The 12949-nt window shown below is 39.5% G+C and overlaps 1 protein-coding gene across 1 annotated transcript in view; it reads right to left on the reverse strand.

Moving 5' to 3' along the window:
• The window catches only part of SAV1 (salvador family WW domain containing protein 1), a 35366-nt gene extending 23745 nt beyond the window's left edge, over nucleotides 1–11621 (reverse strand). Inside the window, exons 1-3 of the mRNA XM_025390996.1 lie at nucleotides 11598–11621; nucleotides 11407–11535; nucleotides 8703–9146 (exon numbers count right to left, since the gene is read on the reverse strand). Of these exons, the coding sequence (XP_025246781.1) occupies nucleotides 8703–9146; nucleotides 11407–11500 (538 nt within the window). The 5' untranslated portion in view covers nucleotides 11501–11535; nucleotides 11598–11621. The remainder of the gene's footprint in view (nucleotides 1–8702; nucleotides 9147–11406; nucleotides 11536–11597) is intronic.
• Between the last annotated feature and the right edge of the window lie 1328 nt (nucleotides 11622–12949).

The raw sequence follows: 12949 nt of genomic DNA on the forward strand, positions 1-12949 counted from the left end.
AAAAAAAAAAAAAAAAAAAAAAAAAAAAGAGATATTAATAATTTCAAAACATACCCCAGCTGTACTTTTTGTTTTTCAGATAGTCTCGCTCTGTCGCCCAGACTGGAGTGCAGTGGTGTGATCTCCGCTCACTGCAAGTTCCACCTCCCGGGTTCACGCCATTCTCCTGCCTCAGCTCCGGAGTAGCTGGGACTACAGGTGCTCGCCACCATGCCCGGCTAATTTTTTGTATTTTTAGTAGAGATGGGGTTTCACTGTGTTAGCCAAGATGGTCTCAATCTCCTGACCTCATGATCCGCCCATCTCAGCCTCCCAAAGTGCTGGGATTACAGGCGTGAGCCACCGTGCCCGGCCCCAGCTGTACTTTCTGAAAGCGCAATGTGTGATATATTTTTTTCAAATTATTATTTGGGATAATTTTATAAAATCTATTGAGATAAATGTATAGTACAAAATAATGCAAACCACTGTTCTAAAGCATAAAGCATTACTAGCAATAAAACAGATCTAGCAGACTAAAAAATAAAAAATAAAAATAAAAAAGCTATGTCAAGCTCTAACATCATTCCTCCAGTATGAGTTACGCCAGAAAGCTCAAACTTCAATAACCAACATACCAAGTATGTGAGAAAAGAACAGAACACAAAACACTCACTTTTTTCTTTTTTTTTTTGAGATGGAGTCTCGCTCTGTTGCCCAGGCTGGAGTGCAGTGGCGCGATCTTGGCTCACTGCACCCTCCACTCTGCGGGTTCCCGGGTTCAAGCGATTCTCCTGCCTCAACCTCCCGAGTAGCTGGGATTACAGGCACATGCCACCATGACCGGATAACTTTTGTATTTTTAGTAGAGACGTAGTTTCACCATATTGGTCAGACTGGTCTTGAACTCCTGACCTCGTGATCTGCCCGTGTCAGCCTCCCGAAGTGCTGGGAAACACTCACTCTTACAAAGGATATGTGCAAACAGTTATGGATGTGTATTCTATCCCCAGCCCTTTCCATATGTCTTATTTCATAGCCAAAACTGCCTTAGGAGGTAGTACTATTACCACCAATTTACAGATGAGAAAACAGGTTCAAGTGAATTATTTTAGCAGTGGTCACACAAGTGGTATAAGGTCAAATGACAAACCTATTACTAACCATGTAATCTTAGCAACAAAAGATCAACTGTTATTTATTCTTTAAAGAAAAATAGGACTGCCACAAAAGAAAAAGCAAGCCACCAATTTCGAACCAAATCAGTGAGAAAAAATGAGAACTTCAGTTTTTGAGTGACAAAAACAAAATTAGCTTTCCGTAATTTCAAGTAGTCCTTCAAAGTAATAAACTGGATTTATAATTAATCCTCAAAACAGCTTCTATTTGCAGGAATTAACTGCACAAACACCTTCTATTAATATAAAGTAAAACATTCATATACTCAACATATGACTTAGTCGAAGACACAGATAAAGTATTATTTTCTCTCTCTACCAAGCTCTCAGTAGATGTGCCAAAAAACTTAATCTCATACAACCAGGCAGATATTTATGAGAGCCACCATTATGAATAAAACTCAAATAGGCCGGTTTCCAAATGTTGTAGTGGCTACAGAGAATAAAATGGATCTAGAGGTCTAATACAGTTCCACAGGGTCCCTAGTAATGGATACTATACATTATTAGCGTGTTATAATCAACATGTTGATAAAGAGATCTAAGTATTAAACCCAACCAAATGCTTTCTCTTTCCTCTGCAAAATAAATGCAGAAAAGGTGGTGTCTCTAAAGATTATCAACCGCTCCTCAAAGGTTTCTGGTTACACAAATATTTACAACATTACCCGAGTAATTGCAAATCCAGTACTTCTTGATAAAGCCCACACTTTTCAGTTTGATGTTTGTATCCTGATTTCTTCAGTCATCTTTAAATGTTTAAAAATGTTTTCAAAACAGAACTAAAATTTAAGCACAAAACAAAGGAATTCAATCTGCCTTTAGTATTCCAACTAAAGACTTCCTGTTAACAGCAGGATTCCTTCCTTTGGCACATACAGTAAGTGCGTGACTGGTATGTGGCCAAGAATATAAAAGGTCAAATTTTCTAATCTGAAAGTTCTAAAGCTAAACGTAGAACTTTCTAGGCTCTAAAACTTTCTGAGATTACACAACTTGTTTTTGTGCTTCTACTAAATACAATAAGCTGAATTTAACCCTTGACATAAAGTGTTTCCTGAAAATCTAATAACTAATTGACAGGAATTACTATTGCCATTAAGTCATTACAAAACAAATTTTCCAATCTTTTTATGCTTATGACAATCAAAATTGAATGTTTGTGAAAATAAATCTATCACACATCCCTATCCTATCCTCCTATAAAGTTACTTTCTCCTTTCTATTCATTCAAATTCCTTGAACCCTATTCAGCATAAATCCTAAAAGTATGTTTTAAGTCTTCGCAAGGTGAATTCAAGAAACTTTCAGCTACTGTCTCATATTCAGATTTTTGCCTTCTGGAAAAGGAAGCTTATTAGGCTTTTCTGTTTGGCATGTAATTAGTTATTAATCTTTCCCTGCAACTTAAGTGATTCCTTCAAAAAAAGTATTTTTTTCTACAAGGTAAAACATTAAATCTATATTGCCCTGATAAAAATTAATGTTATCAAATGAAGTATCTCAAGCAATGTATCAACTGCTGTAAAGAATTTTTTTTTCTTGGTTGGGGGAGATACCTTATTACCAGAGAGATTCTTCAACTACCTGCAACCTGCTTTAAGCCTAACGCAATCTGATATAAAAGAGCCAGGGAGGAGATTTCGAATGCAGAAGTCTACTGTCTTATTAAAACAAGGTCTTGGCTATTCCACGAAATAAAATCTTACTTCACTGTATGTACGTTCCAATAAAACTGTATTTTATTGCAGGAGGCAAGTCTATTTGGCCTATGGGTGTAGCTTGCTGACTCCTGCTGGAACCTCCCTCATAAAATTAAAAACACCCTCAAGATTAAAATTACAGTAGGGGCCTGAATTTTAATAAAATATTTTCCTTCTTTTTCCACCTCCATGTATGACTGCTTGCAAATAGTCATTTCAACAAATGGCAGTCACTAATAATTATCTTCCTGTGGTAGCCCCAGGGCAGGCTGCCCATAAGATTAACAAGCTTGCTTCTTTTAAAGAACAATAATCCAGACTGGATGCTATGGCACATGCCTGTAATCCCAGCACTTTGGGAGGCCAAGGCAGGCAGATTGCTTGAGCTGGGGAGTTTGACCAGCCTGGGTAACATGGTGAAATTCAGTCTCTACTTAAAACACAAAAATTTAGCCAGGTGTGGTGGTGCATGCCTGTAGTCCCAGCTACTCAGCAGGCTGAGGTGGGAGGATCGCTTGAGCCCGAGAGGTCGAGGCTGCAGTGAGCTGTGATCACACTACTGCACTACAGCCTGGGCAAGAGAGCAAGATTCTGCCTCAAAAAAGAAAAGAGAAGAGAAGAACAAGAAAACACTGATCTTAGATCACAGACTCCCTTGATGGTTTCCAGAAGTTGGACTGGCCAAAGAGGCCAGGCCACTTTCATCACTGGTGATCTCACCTCCTGCAAACTTTTCTGCTAAGCTATAGGTTTAAACAGTAACCTGCCATTTTTTCCCCAGCTTTCTTTCCATAGTAACTGGCAGTCACAAACACTACTGTAAAACCTAAGACTGGTCCTTGAGGTATTTTTCAGACTTTGCTTACAAGTGGACCAACTGACACCAACTGGACCAGTGTTCCATGAACTCAACCATGGAACTGACTTGGTCTTGCAACTCCCCAACTTACCAGCAATATCCCAGACCAGTCAACAGCCCCCATCCCCTAGCCCCCTGCTTACCAAATCATGTTTAAAACCCTAGCTTCTGAAGTCTTGCAGTGATGACTCCGAGAAACATTTCCCATCCTCCTTACTCAGCTGCCTTGCAAAAATTAAACTGTTTCTCCTTTACATTATCTGCTGTCTCAGTGTTCAGCTCTATTTGGATACCACACAAGAGCCCAGTCAGGTGGTAATACTGTTTTATAGCATTTTTTTGATATATAATATTTGCACATGTTTATGGGGTACATGTGATATTTTGTTACATGTACAGAGTATGAAATGATCAAATCAGGGTATTTAGGGTATCCATCACCTTGAGTATTTATCATTTCTATATGTTGGGAACATTTCAAGTCCTTTCTTCTAGCTATTTCAAAATGTTAACTGTAGTCACCCTACTCTGCTATCAAACCTTGGAACTTATTCCATCTAACTGTATGTTTGGACCCATTAATCTACCTCTCTTTACCTCCCCTCCCATTCTTCCCAGCCTCTGCTATCATTCTACTTTCTATCTCATGAAATCAATGTGTTTCGCTTCCACATGTGAGTAAGAACATGAGACACCTGTCTTTCTGTGCCTGATTTCCCTTAACATAATGACCTCCAGTTCCATTCAAGTTGCTGCAAATGACATGATAAACATGGGAGTACAGGTATTCCTTTGATATACTGATTTCTTTTCCTTTAGATAGATACCTAGTAGTGGAATTGCTGGATCATATGGTAGTTCTGTTTTTAGTTTTCTCAGAAATTTCCAAACTGCTTTCCATAGTGCCTGTCCTAATTACAACATTCCCACCAACAGTCTGTAACAGTTGCCTTTTCTTCACACTCTAACCAGTAGTATATTTTTTGTCTTTTTAACAATAGCCATTCTGACTGGGGTAAGATACCTCACTGTGGTTTTGACTTACATTTCCTTGATGATTAGTGATGTTGCACATTTTTTCACATACCTTTTGGCCATTTGTATGTCTTCTTTTGAGAAACGTCTATTCATGTCCTTTGCCCACTTTTTAATGGGATTGTTTTTCTGTTGGCTTCCTTGCATATTCTGGATATTAGTCCCTTGCTGGATGAATCTTTTGCAAACACTTTGTCCTATTCAATACGTTGTCTCTTCATTCTGTTGTTTCCTTTACTGTGCAGAGGTCTTTTGGTTTAACATAGTCCCCTATGTTTATTTCTCTTTTTGCTGCCTGTGCTTTTGAGGTCTTAGCCATAAAATCTTTGCTAGATTGATGTCCTGAAGTGTTTCCCCTACATTTCCTTCTAGCAGTTTTACAATTTCAGGTCTTAAGTCTTTAATCTATCTTGAGTTAAATTTGCATATGGTGAGACCAGGGTCAGATTTCATTCTTCTGCATGTGGATATCCAATTTTCCCTGCACTGTTTATTGAAGAGTGTCCTTTTCCCAATGTACATTCTTGGTGCTTTTGTAAAAAATCAGTTGGCTGCAAATATGTGGATTTATTTCTGCATTATCTATTTTGTTCCATTGGTCTATATGTCTCTTTCTATACCAATACCATGCTATTGTGGTTACTACAGCCTTATAATAGATTTTGAAGACAGGTAGTGTGATGTTTCTAGCTCTGTTCCATTTGCTCAGGACTACTTTGGGTATTCGGGCTCCTTGCTGATTCTGTGGAAATTTTAGGATTGTTTTCTTTTATTTCTGTGAAAAATGACTGGTACTTTAATAGGGATTGCACTGAATCTGCAGATTACTTTGAGCAATATGGTCATTTTAATGATGTTAATTCTTCTGATCCATGAGCACGGGATGTCTTTCCATTTGTTTTTGTGCTCTTCAATTTCTTTCATCAGTGTTTTGAAATCTTATTTATTTTTTTAAAATATATTTATTTATATATTTTTTGAAATGGAGTCTCACTCTGTCACCCAGGCTGGAGTGCAGTGGTGCTATCCCGGCTCACTGCAAGCTCGGCCTCCTGGGTTCACGCCATTCTCCTGCCTCAGCCTCCCGAGTAGCTGGGACTACAGGCGCCCGCCACCATGCCCAGCTAATTTTTTGTATTTTTTTTTTCAGTTGAGAGGGGGTTTCACCGGTTAGCCAGGATGGTCTTGATCTCCTGACCTCGTGATCCGCCCACCTAGGCCTCCCAAAGAGCTGGGATTACAGGCGTGAGTCACCGTGCCCGGCCTGAAATCTTATTTTTTTAATGACATACTTGAATTTGAAAACGTATCCAATTAACTTGTCCTTTACTTTGAAGTTGCGACTGGAAAGTTGTTTTAAAGTCTGTCTTTAAACTTACAAAAATTATGTCAAATTGTTCCTAAGAGAGGATCAGTACAGATTTAGTTCTTATAGTATTTCCTCAATTATATTTTGCAAATCAGATTTTCAAAACAAGAGTTTAACTTGTTATCAATTCTTCATATTTACATACTTAAACCTCAGGTAGAAAAGTATTACAAGCTATCAGTGACATCTGCAATATAGATGGGAAAGGTGAATGCAAAGAATAACACATATTCTATATTAACAGTAAAAATAGCTATTTCTATTCTCCCTCAGCTACCAAAAACTGTCTTAAGTCTCCAGATTTATAACCGCTGGGTTCATTCACTCATTCAGCCATTTATTTTTGTGAGCATCTCTTAGGCAGTCATGTGCTGTGCTAATCCTATCTGACTCTCCCCTCTCCTTTGTCCTTCAAACCCCATTAGTGGCCAAGTCCCATTAATCTGGGCATGTCCCACTTCTTCCTCTTTCCAAATTTCTTAAGTATAGATCAAGTCCTCATTAACCACTGAATATGCACCAAATGGAAGATTATGCAGTCATTAAAACCACTCGTAAAAAGTATACAACATGAAGAAAATCATTCAAGTAAAAAGAACAGAAAACTGTACAAAATATTGTATAATCACATCCATGTAAAAAAAGAATTTGGCATGGAAAAAGATGAAGAAAATAACATACTAAGAGGATCTCTGGTGGAGAGGTACTTTGCCTTTATGTTTCTGCATTTTGCAAATTTCCTATAATAAGCAGTTATTATTCTAGAAGAAAATATAAATGAAAAACTCACTATTAAACTTACTATTTTAGTTAGATAACAAATTATTCCTGAGGTTCAGAACTGCATATCAGAAATAACCAAAATAAACACTCAAGCATGCAGCTAATTCTTTAACCTAATTTTTTAAAAACTAAAAGGTGCTTACCCATGCCTCTTACTGCATTTCCACATGCCTAGAAAACCTCTCCTCTTCAATGTTCCAGTGAGACTCTGATGTCAGCTTTCATAAAATAAGTTGTTCTTACCAACTATTCCACATTATTTTTAAAACTTCAGCGATTTGCTTTCTCCTAAACTCTACTTCTCATTTTTCCTTCAAAAGAGTCCTAGATTTGCCTTTTCCTATTACCACTGGTATCCACTGGTACCTGCAATCCTCTTTTCTCTAGGAATCTACCCTTAATTCTAGTACAAAACTAATCTTTAAACACTGCTTTCATAAAATCACTTGTCTTTCAAAATGTGCAAGAGCTTCCGTTTGACTCAAATCTAAGCCTATTGTTGAACCACAAATCTCCACTCGACCTTACATCTTATTTCTTCAAACCAGGCAGAACTATACTGTTCCTTAGATTTAAACCACGCCTACCCTGTTTTCATTGTGCTCTTCCCAATTTTCCACGTAAAATGTCCTTCTTCTCGCCCATGTTAATCTAAAGGCCAAACTCAAGGCCCAGTCCAAGTCCTACCTCTTCCATGAATCATCTCTTCAAGTATTCCAGCCTATACCGATCTCTCTTCTGATTCCCTGTTGCACTTACAGTTAGTATCACAAAGTATAACAATTGTTCTGTGACCATTGTGTATAAATTGGTTTTGTTTCTCCAAATAAGGTACCAGACAAATCAGGTACCAGAAAGCAGAGACCAACAGACCCAAGGAAAACGCTAGACACATAAACAGTTAATACTAAATGAATAAATTTTTTCTACAGTCAAAATACTAATGCTCCAAACCATTTTTAAGTCGCCTTATTTGAAGTTATGTGAGCCAAAAAGTAAATCTGTCTCACATTTTATTTTTATCCTGCCAAAATTTAAAGTCTATAACTTGGTAGGAAAAAACAATTGGACAAAAAAGTTTAATTTTCATCTCGCTTCATTTTATCTAGTAAAACCAGGACTTTAGGAATAAAGTAGAACTGTACATTTCTCCAATCTCTTCTGCTCCTTTCAGAAGTATTTCCAAGTCAGGAGATATGGAAAGCACCTTCTTTTCCTAAATTAAATGGTAATATTTTTTGTCTGTTACAAAAAGAATAAAGACGTGCTCAACACACAATTAACCATGTGACAAGTCTTTCTGATCAACTCAGGAAATAATTCTTAAACTACTTTTTGTTCAGAGAAAAAGTGCAGGATCTAGTGAAGTAATGCGGTTGCTCAGGGTCTCACTGAGCATGCCCAGTTTTTCCTATTCTGCTTTCCTTTCCCAAGTTTGTCAAGTGTCTCTGAAGACTTACCCTTCCCATTATTCTACCAAACCTAAACCTAAATTCAGACCAACTGGAGACATTAAATTCTCTAGGTTTTCAAGGGTCACACACAGCATTAAGAGTCTAGACAGCCTTGAGATAAGTACCAGGTTTATATAACAGGAGTTAATAAAATAAATGGACACAAGGACTCTTCCATTCAGTGTAGATTAACAACTATTTGTACACAGGCTTAAGCAGAACCAGCAAAGTGGAAAAAATTTCGCTAGTAGTATTTGTTCGCGTCCCAAGAAAATCTAGAAAAGAACATCTTTTTAATTGACATGTCAATAAACTACTATATTATTTATAATGTTAAGCTACCTGAAGCATGCCTCCCCTGATTCTGTGGCATTCTTTGGAAGAGATCATGGTTGTATTCATAATATCTGTACTCTTCATGTGCACGATCTCCAAGTGGCCGCTTTCTCTGACCATCAAAAAAATTGTCTGAATAATAATATCGGGAACCAGAGTCTCCATTTTCAACAGCAAAACTAACTTCCGTTACAAACGACTGAGAAGAACCATACTCCCTAGGGACATCTGCTAGACTTCTGGCAAGATAAGAAGGCGCAGATAATCTGTTGCTTTCTCTTCTCATTATTTCATGAGGTGTTCTCTGAATTGGAGTTCTAAGGAAACTCTGGTTTCTTGAAACTACTCCATCTCCAGAAGTTGAAAAGGCATTAGGGCTTGAATCTGGAAGACAGATATCAGTTCGTCTTGGAATTGTTGGACCATGCCGGATGAAAGAAGGCATAAGATCTATAATAAAACAAAGGATAAAATTACCCTTTCATCAGTAAGTAACAAAAGTTTTCGAAAGTTGTTCATTTACATCTACCACCCCAAAATCAAATGTCAACTTAAAACACAATTTTAAATTTTGGTTTAGGATGGTACTTGGGCATTTTAAACTGAAGAAGGTTAATATTTTCCCAATCAAATGAATTTATATAACTTGCATTAATATGCTATGTGTAAAAGCTCAGCTAGAATGAAATGTATTCTGCATACTACCATACATAATATGATAAAATGCCAATAATCTTATCTGTGAACTACACATTAATGACATGGTCATGAATTAATGAATAATAGGAAACAATCTAACAAACTGATAGTTTCTAGTTAATTAAGCTAGTAGTTTATTTTGTTGTTCTCACTTCATTTTAGAAACTGCCAAAAATCCTTCTTGAAGCAAACACAATTTCAAAAATAAAATAGAACTTAATGCTACTCCCAAGTATGTAAAAGTGGATTCCTTTAAAGATTAAAAAATTAGTAGCTCTTTCTTCTCTTGGAATTACCTAGCCCTAGCACAGTAATCAAAAGCTAGAAAGCCAAAAATTTACGTATGAAAATTGAAAATAAAAAGCTCTCATTTCAAAGAGGCACACAAATGTTGAATTGGCTCAAAAAAACCAAGCCTGAAACTATGTAATTATAATTCAAAATAGTAGATAATAGAACAATGGCTTTTAGGATACTGTACTTTTAAACACGAAACTTGAAAACAGCTTAAGACATTCCTAGTTAGAAAGCAAATACCTTTAAAACAAGAAAAAACCTGAATATGGAGACCCTCTTATTATTCATTAAGTAAACAATATTGGAGACACTCATATTAATAAGCTTTAGAAACTAACACTGGACAGAAACAAATATCCGAATAAATAAGGCTCAACACTTGATGTAACGACAACAAAACAAAGTATATCAAAAGTTATTTGCTTAATTGTGACAAACATGAACAAAACTGCATGTTCTGCATATGTACCCCAGAACTTAAAGTATAATAATAAAAAAAGTGTGACAAACATGATTCACGATTTCAAGTAATGTTTGATAAACTTTATTTGTAGCAAACAGCAAGCTATCACTTAAAAACAGCCAAAAACCTAACAGCATGTGTAACTGAAAATCAAGTTAAAAAAAAAAACTTAAAAATCAAGTTTCCAGTTACTGACATGCTCAACCGACATATATTTTGTTGAAAGTATTGCAAGTACTACTATAAATCTGGAAGGCTGACAATGTGGTTATAATGGAGAACATGCTCTCCCATCTGTGTGATCTTGGGCAAATACTAGAAACCTAGCATTCCCAATTACAGTATGAGGTAATACTTAAGTCACGAGGTTACTACCAGCTTCCAAGAAGGAAACTTACGCAAAGGGCCCGGGGCGCAGTATAAGCACCAAAATACCAGCTCCATGCCTCACAAATGTCCTGAACACACAATAATTAAAAATCCAAGAGATTCAACTCAAAAATCAAATACTTAAATTAAGAAGAAAAGTAGCGGGGGATCGGAGGTGGGGGTTGAGGGTGGGATATACCCTATCCAAAAAAAAAAAACTTTTCCGGGGGTGGGGCGGGGGACGGTGGAATTTCTCTAACACGATAGAAATCATTTTCAGTTGCCTTTTTGGAATCTCACGAATATAGCCAAATACAAAGGCTTTTGGCTCTCTGCTCTGGGATGTAAGAGTGATGAGGCTTTGGGTGGCAGCCACAAGAACTATGGTGTGCTTTTCACCTTCTCAAGTCTGCATCTGGCAGCAGGACTAAGGAATTCTGCCCCAGAGTTTGCACAACTTGCAGCACGGTCGAGAGACACCAACAATGTTTGCAAACATGAGGCACATCTCGACGCACCCAGAAGAGTAAAAAGTGTCCCTGTCTAATTACTCATTAGGTTATAAACAATTTAAGTGTTTTCTAGTCTCTCTTCCAGTACTCAAAACCAACAACTCTCTGCCAGGCGGGGTGAAGAAGTCTGTTCAATTTTTAGGGGGTGCTCTTGGCGCGGTTAGGGGCGGGGGGACTAACCCAAGTTTCTTAGTCTTACGGGCTTTCAATCAACAAATACCACTTCAGGCACAAGAAAATCTCAAAACCAGTATTTCACAGCGACCAGCGACGAAGGAGAAGCCCTGGGGACCCGCCGGCGCCCCCGCCCAGGTCCCCGCAGCCCCCGGCCGCCTGGGCCAGGTGTGGGCGCGCCCCGCCTGACACTCACTCCGAAGCAGAGGCGACGTCTCCTTCTTCACGTACTTCCCCTGCACCTCGGCCGGCTTGGACACTTCGTTTTTGGTTTTCTTTCGGGACAGCATCCTTCTCGACGAGGCCCGAGGCCGCGCTGAGCTGCCTCCCTAGGGCTCCGCGCCGGGCGCCGGCCGTCTCCGCCGCCACCTCCGCCGGCGCCGGCGCCTCCTTCCCTCCTGAGCCGCCGCCTCCGCCGCCGCCTGTCCGGAGCCCGCGGTTGCCTGCAGGGACTGCCGCATGTTCAGGGCGCTATGCGCGCCGGCCGCCGCTCAGTCGCTGGTCAGTTCCTTCCCGGAAGTCGGCCCGCTCTGCGACGCTGCTCGGGGACGCCGTGAGAAAAGCCCAGCGACGCCAGGCCAGGGCCATGGTTCGCCGCGGGCCGCCGGGCAACCGCTACCACTACCGCCGCCGCCGCCTACATCCCGTAAACTTTCCCCGCGGCCGCTGGGAATTCTGGGAAGCTCGACGCAGCGCGGGCCACCGCCGCCCCTCCTCCACCACAGCTCCCGGCGAGGCTCCGGGGCGGGACTCGGGTGCAGGGGCTCTCAGCTAAAGGGCGGGTCCCACCGAGCCGCGGCTGTCCTCGCTCATCCTCAGCGAGAAGCAGGTCCTGCCGACTGAGAAGATGAAGGACGAACCCTGCCTCGCTGAGAGCGGGAGCTCGTCGCATGCGCAAGTCGTGAAGCCACTCTCCACGACAGTTTTTTTTGTTGTTGTTTTTGTGTCTTCTCGGGATTTCTAATGGAGGCAGTGACCCTCTTTTCCCAAGATGGGTGTTCTTCTTAGTGTTTCCAAGGCTGGTGAATTCAGTTCCGTAAAAAATGTGGAATGCTAACCATGACCCCCAGGGTAGTGCTGTATCATATCATCTATTTTGTTGGAAGCGTTCATGCTGGTTAACTAGAAATAAGTTGATCCTCTACTGAGTATCAGGGAGTGCGTTTTTCTAATAACAGGAAAAAACGGAAGAATGCAAGATGGAATTTCCTAAGATACATTTGGTGTTAGCATATTACAATTATTTTATTGCATCATTATCATTAGTATGATTAATAGCCACGTATTTCCTCCTGACGTTATGTGTTACGATCTTAGAATTTTGAGGACTTTGACCACTGCAAGTCGGGACCGGGAATTTTCTATCTAAAATAAGAGACTCTACTTCCTTCTATATAACTTAGCAAGACTGCTATATGTACAGGATAACATTTGGAAAATAAGATTGGATTCATCCCCTAGTGACCAAATTCAGGCTTTAATAATGAAGAATGCTTTCCCTGAGATCTAAAACATCTCACAAGACATCTAAGACATGTCACAACAAAAGACATGGAATTTTTTTACCACATAACATTAAAAAGATGGTCAAATTTTGTTTTACCATGAGCAAACAAATGAGACATTTAATCTAGGGTCTGTCTCCATATGTTCCCTTGATGCAGATCTCCCACAATTCATTCATTTAGCAATAAATACTCATCACCCACTGTGCTAGGCACTGTGCTAGGTGTTTGTGA

Source organism: Theropithecus gelada, chromosome 7b (genome assembly GCF_003255815.1).
Source record: "Theropithecus gelada isolate Dixy chromosome 7b, Tgel_1.0, whole genome shotgun sequence".
Taxonomy (NCBI): Eukaryota; Metazoa; Chordata; class Mammalia; order Primates; family Cercopithecidae; genus Theropithecus; species Theropithecus gelada.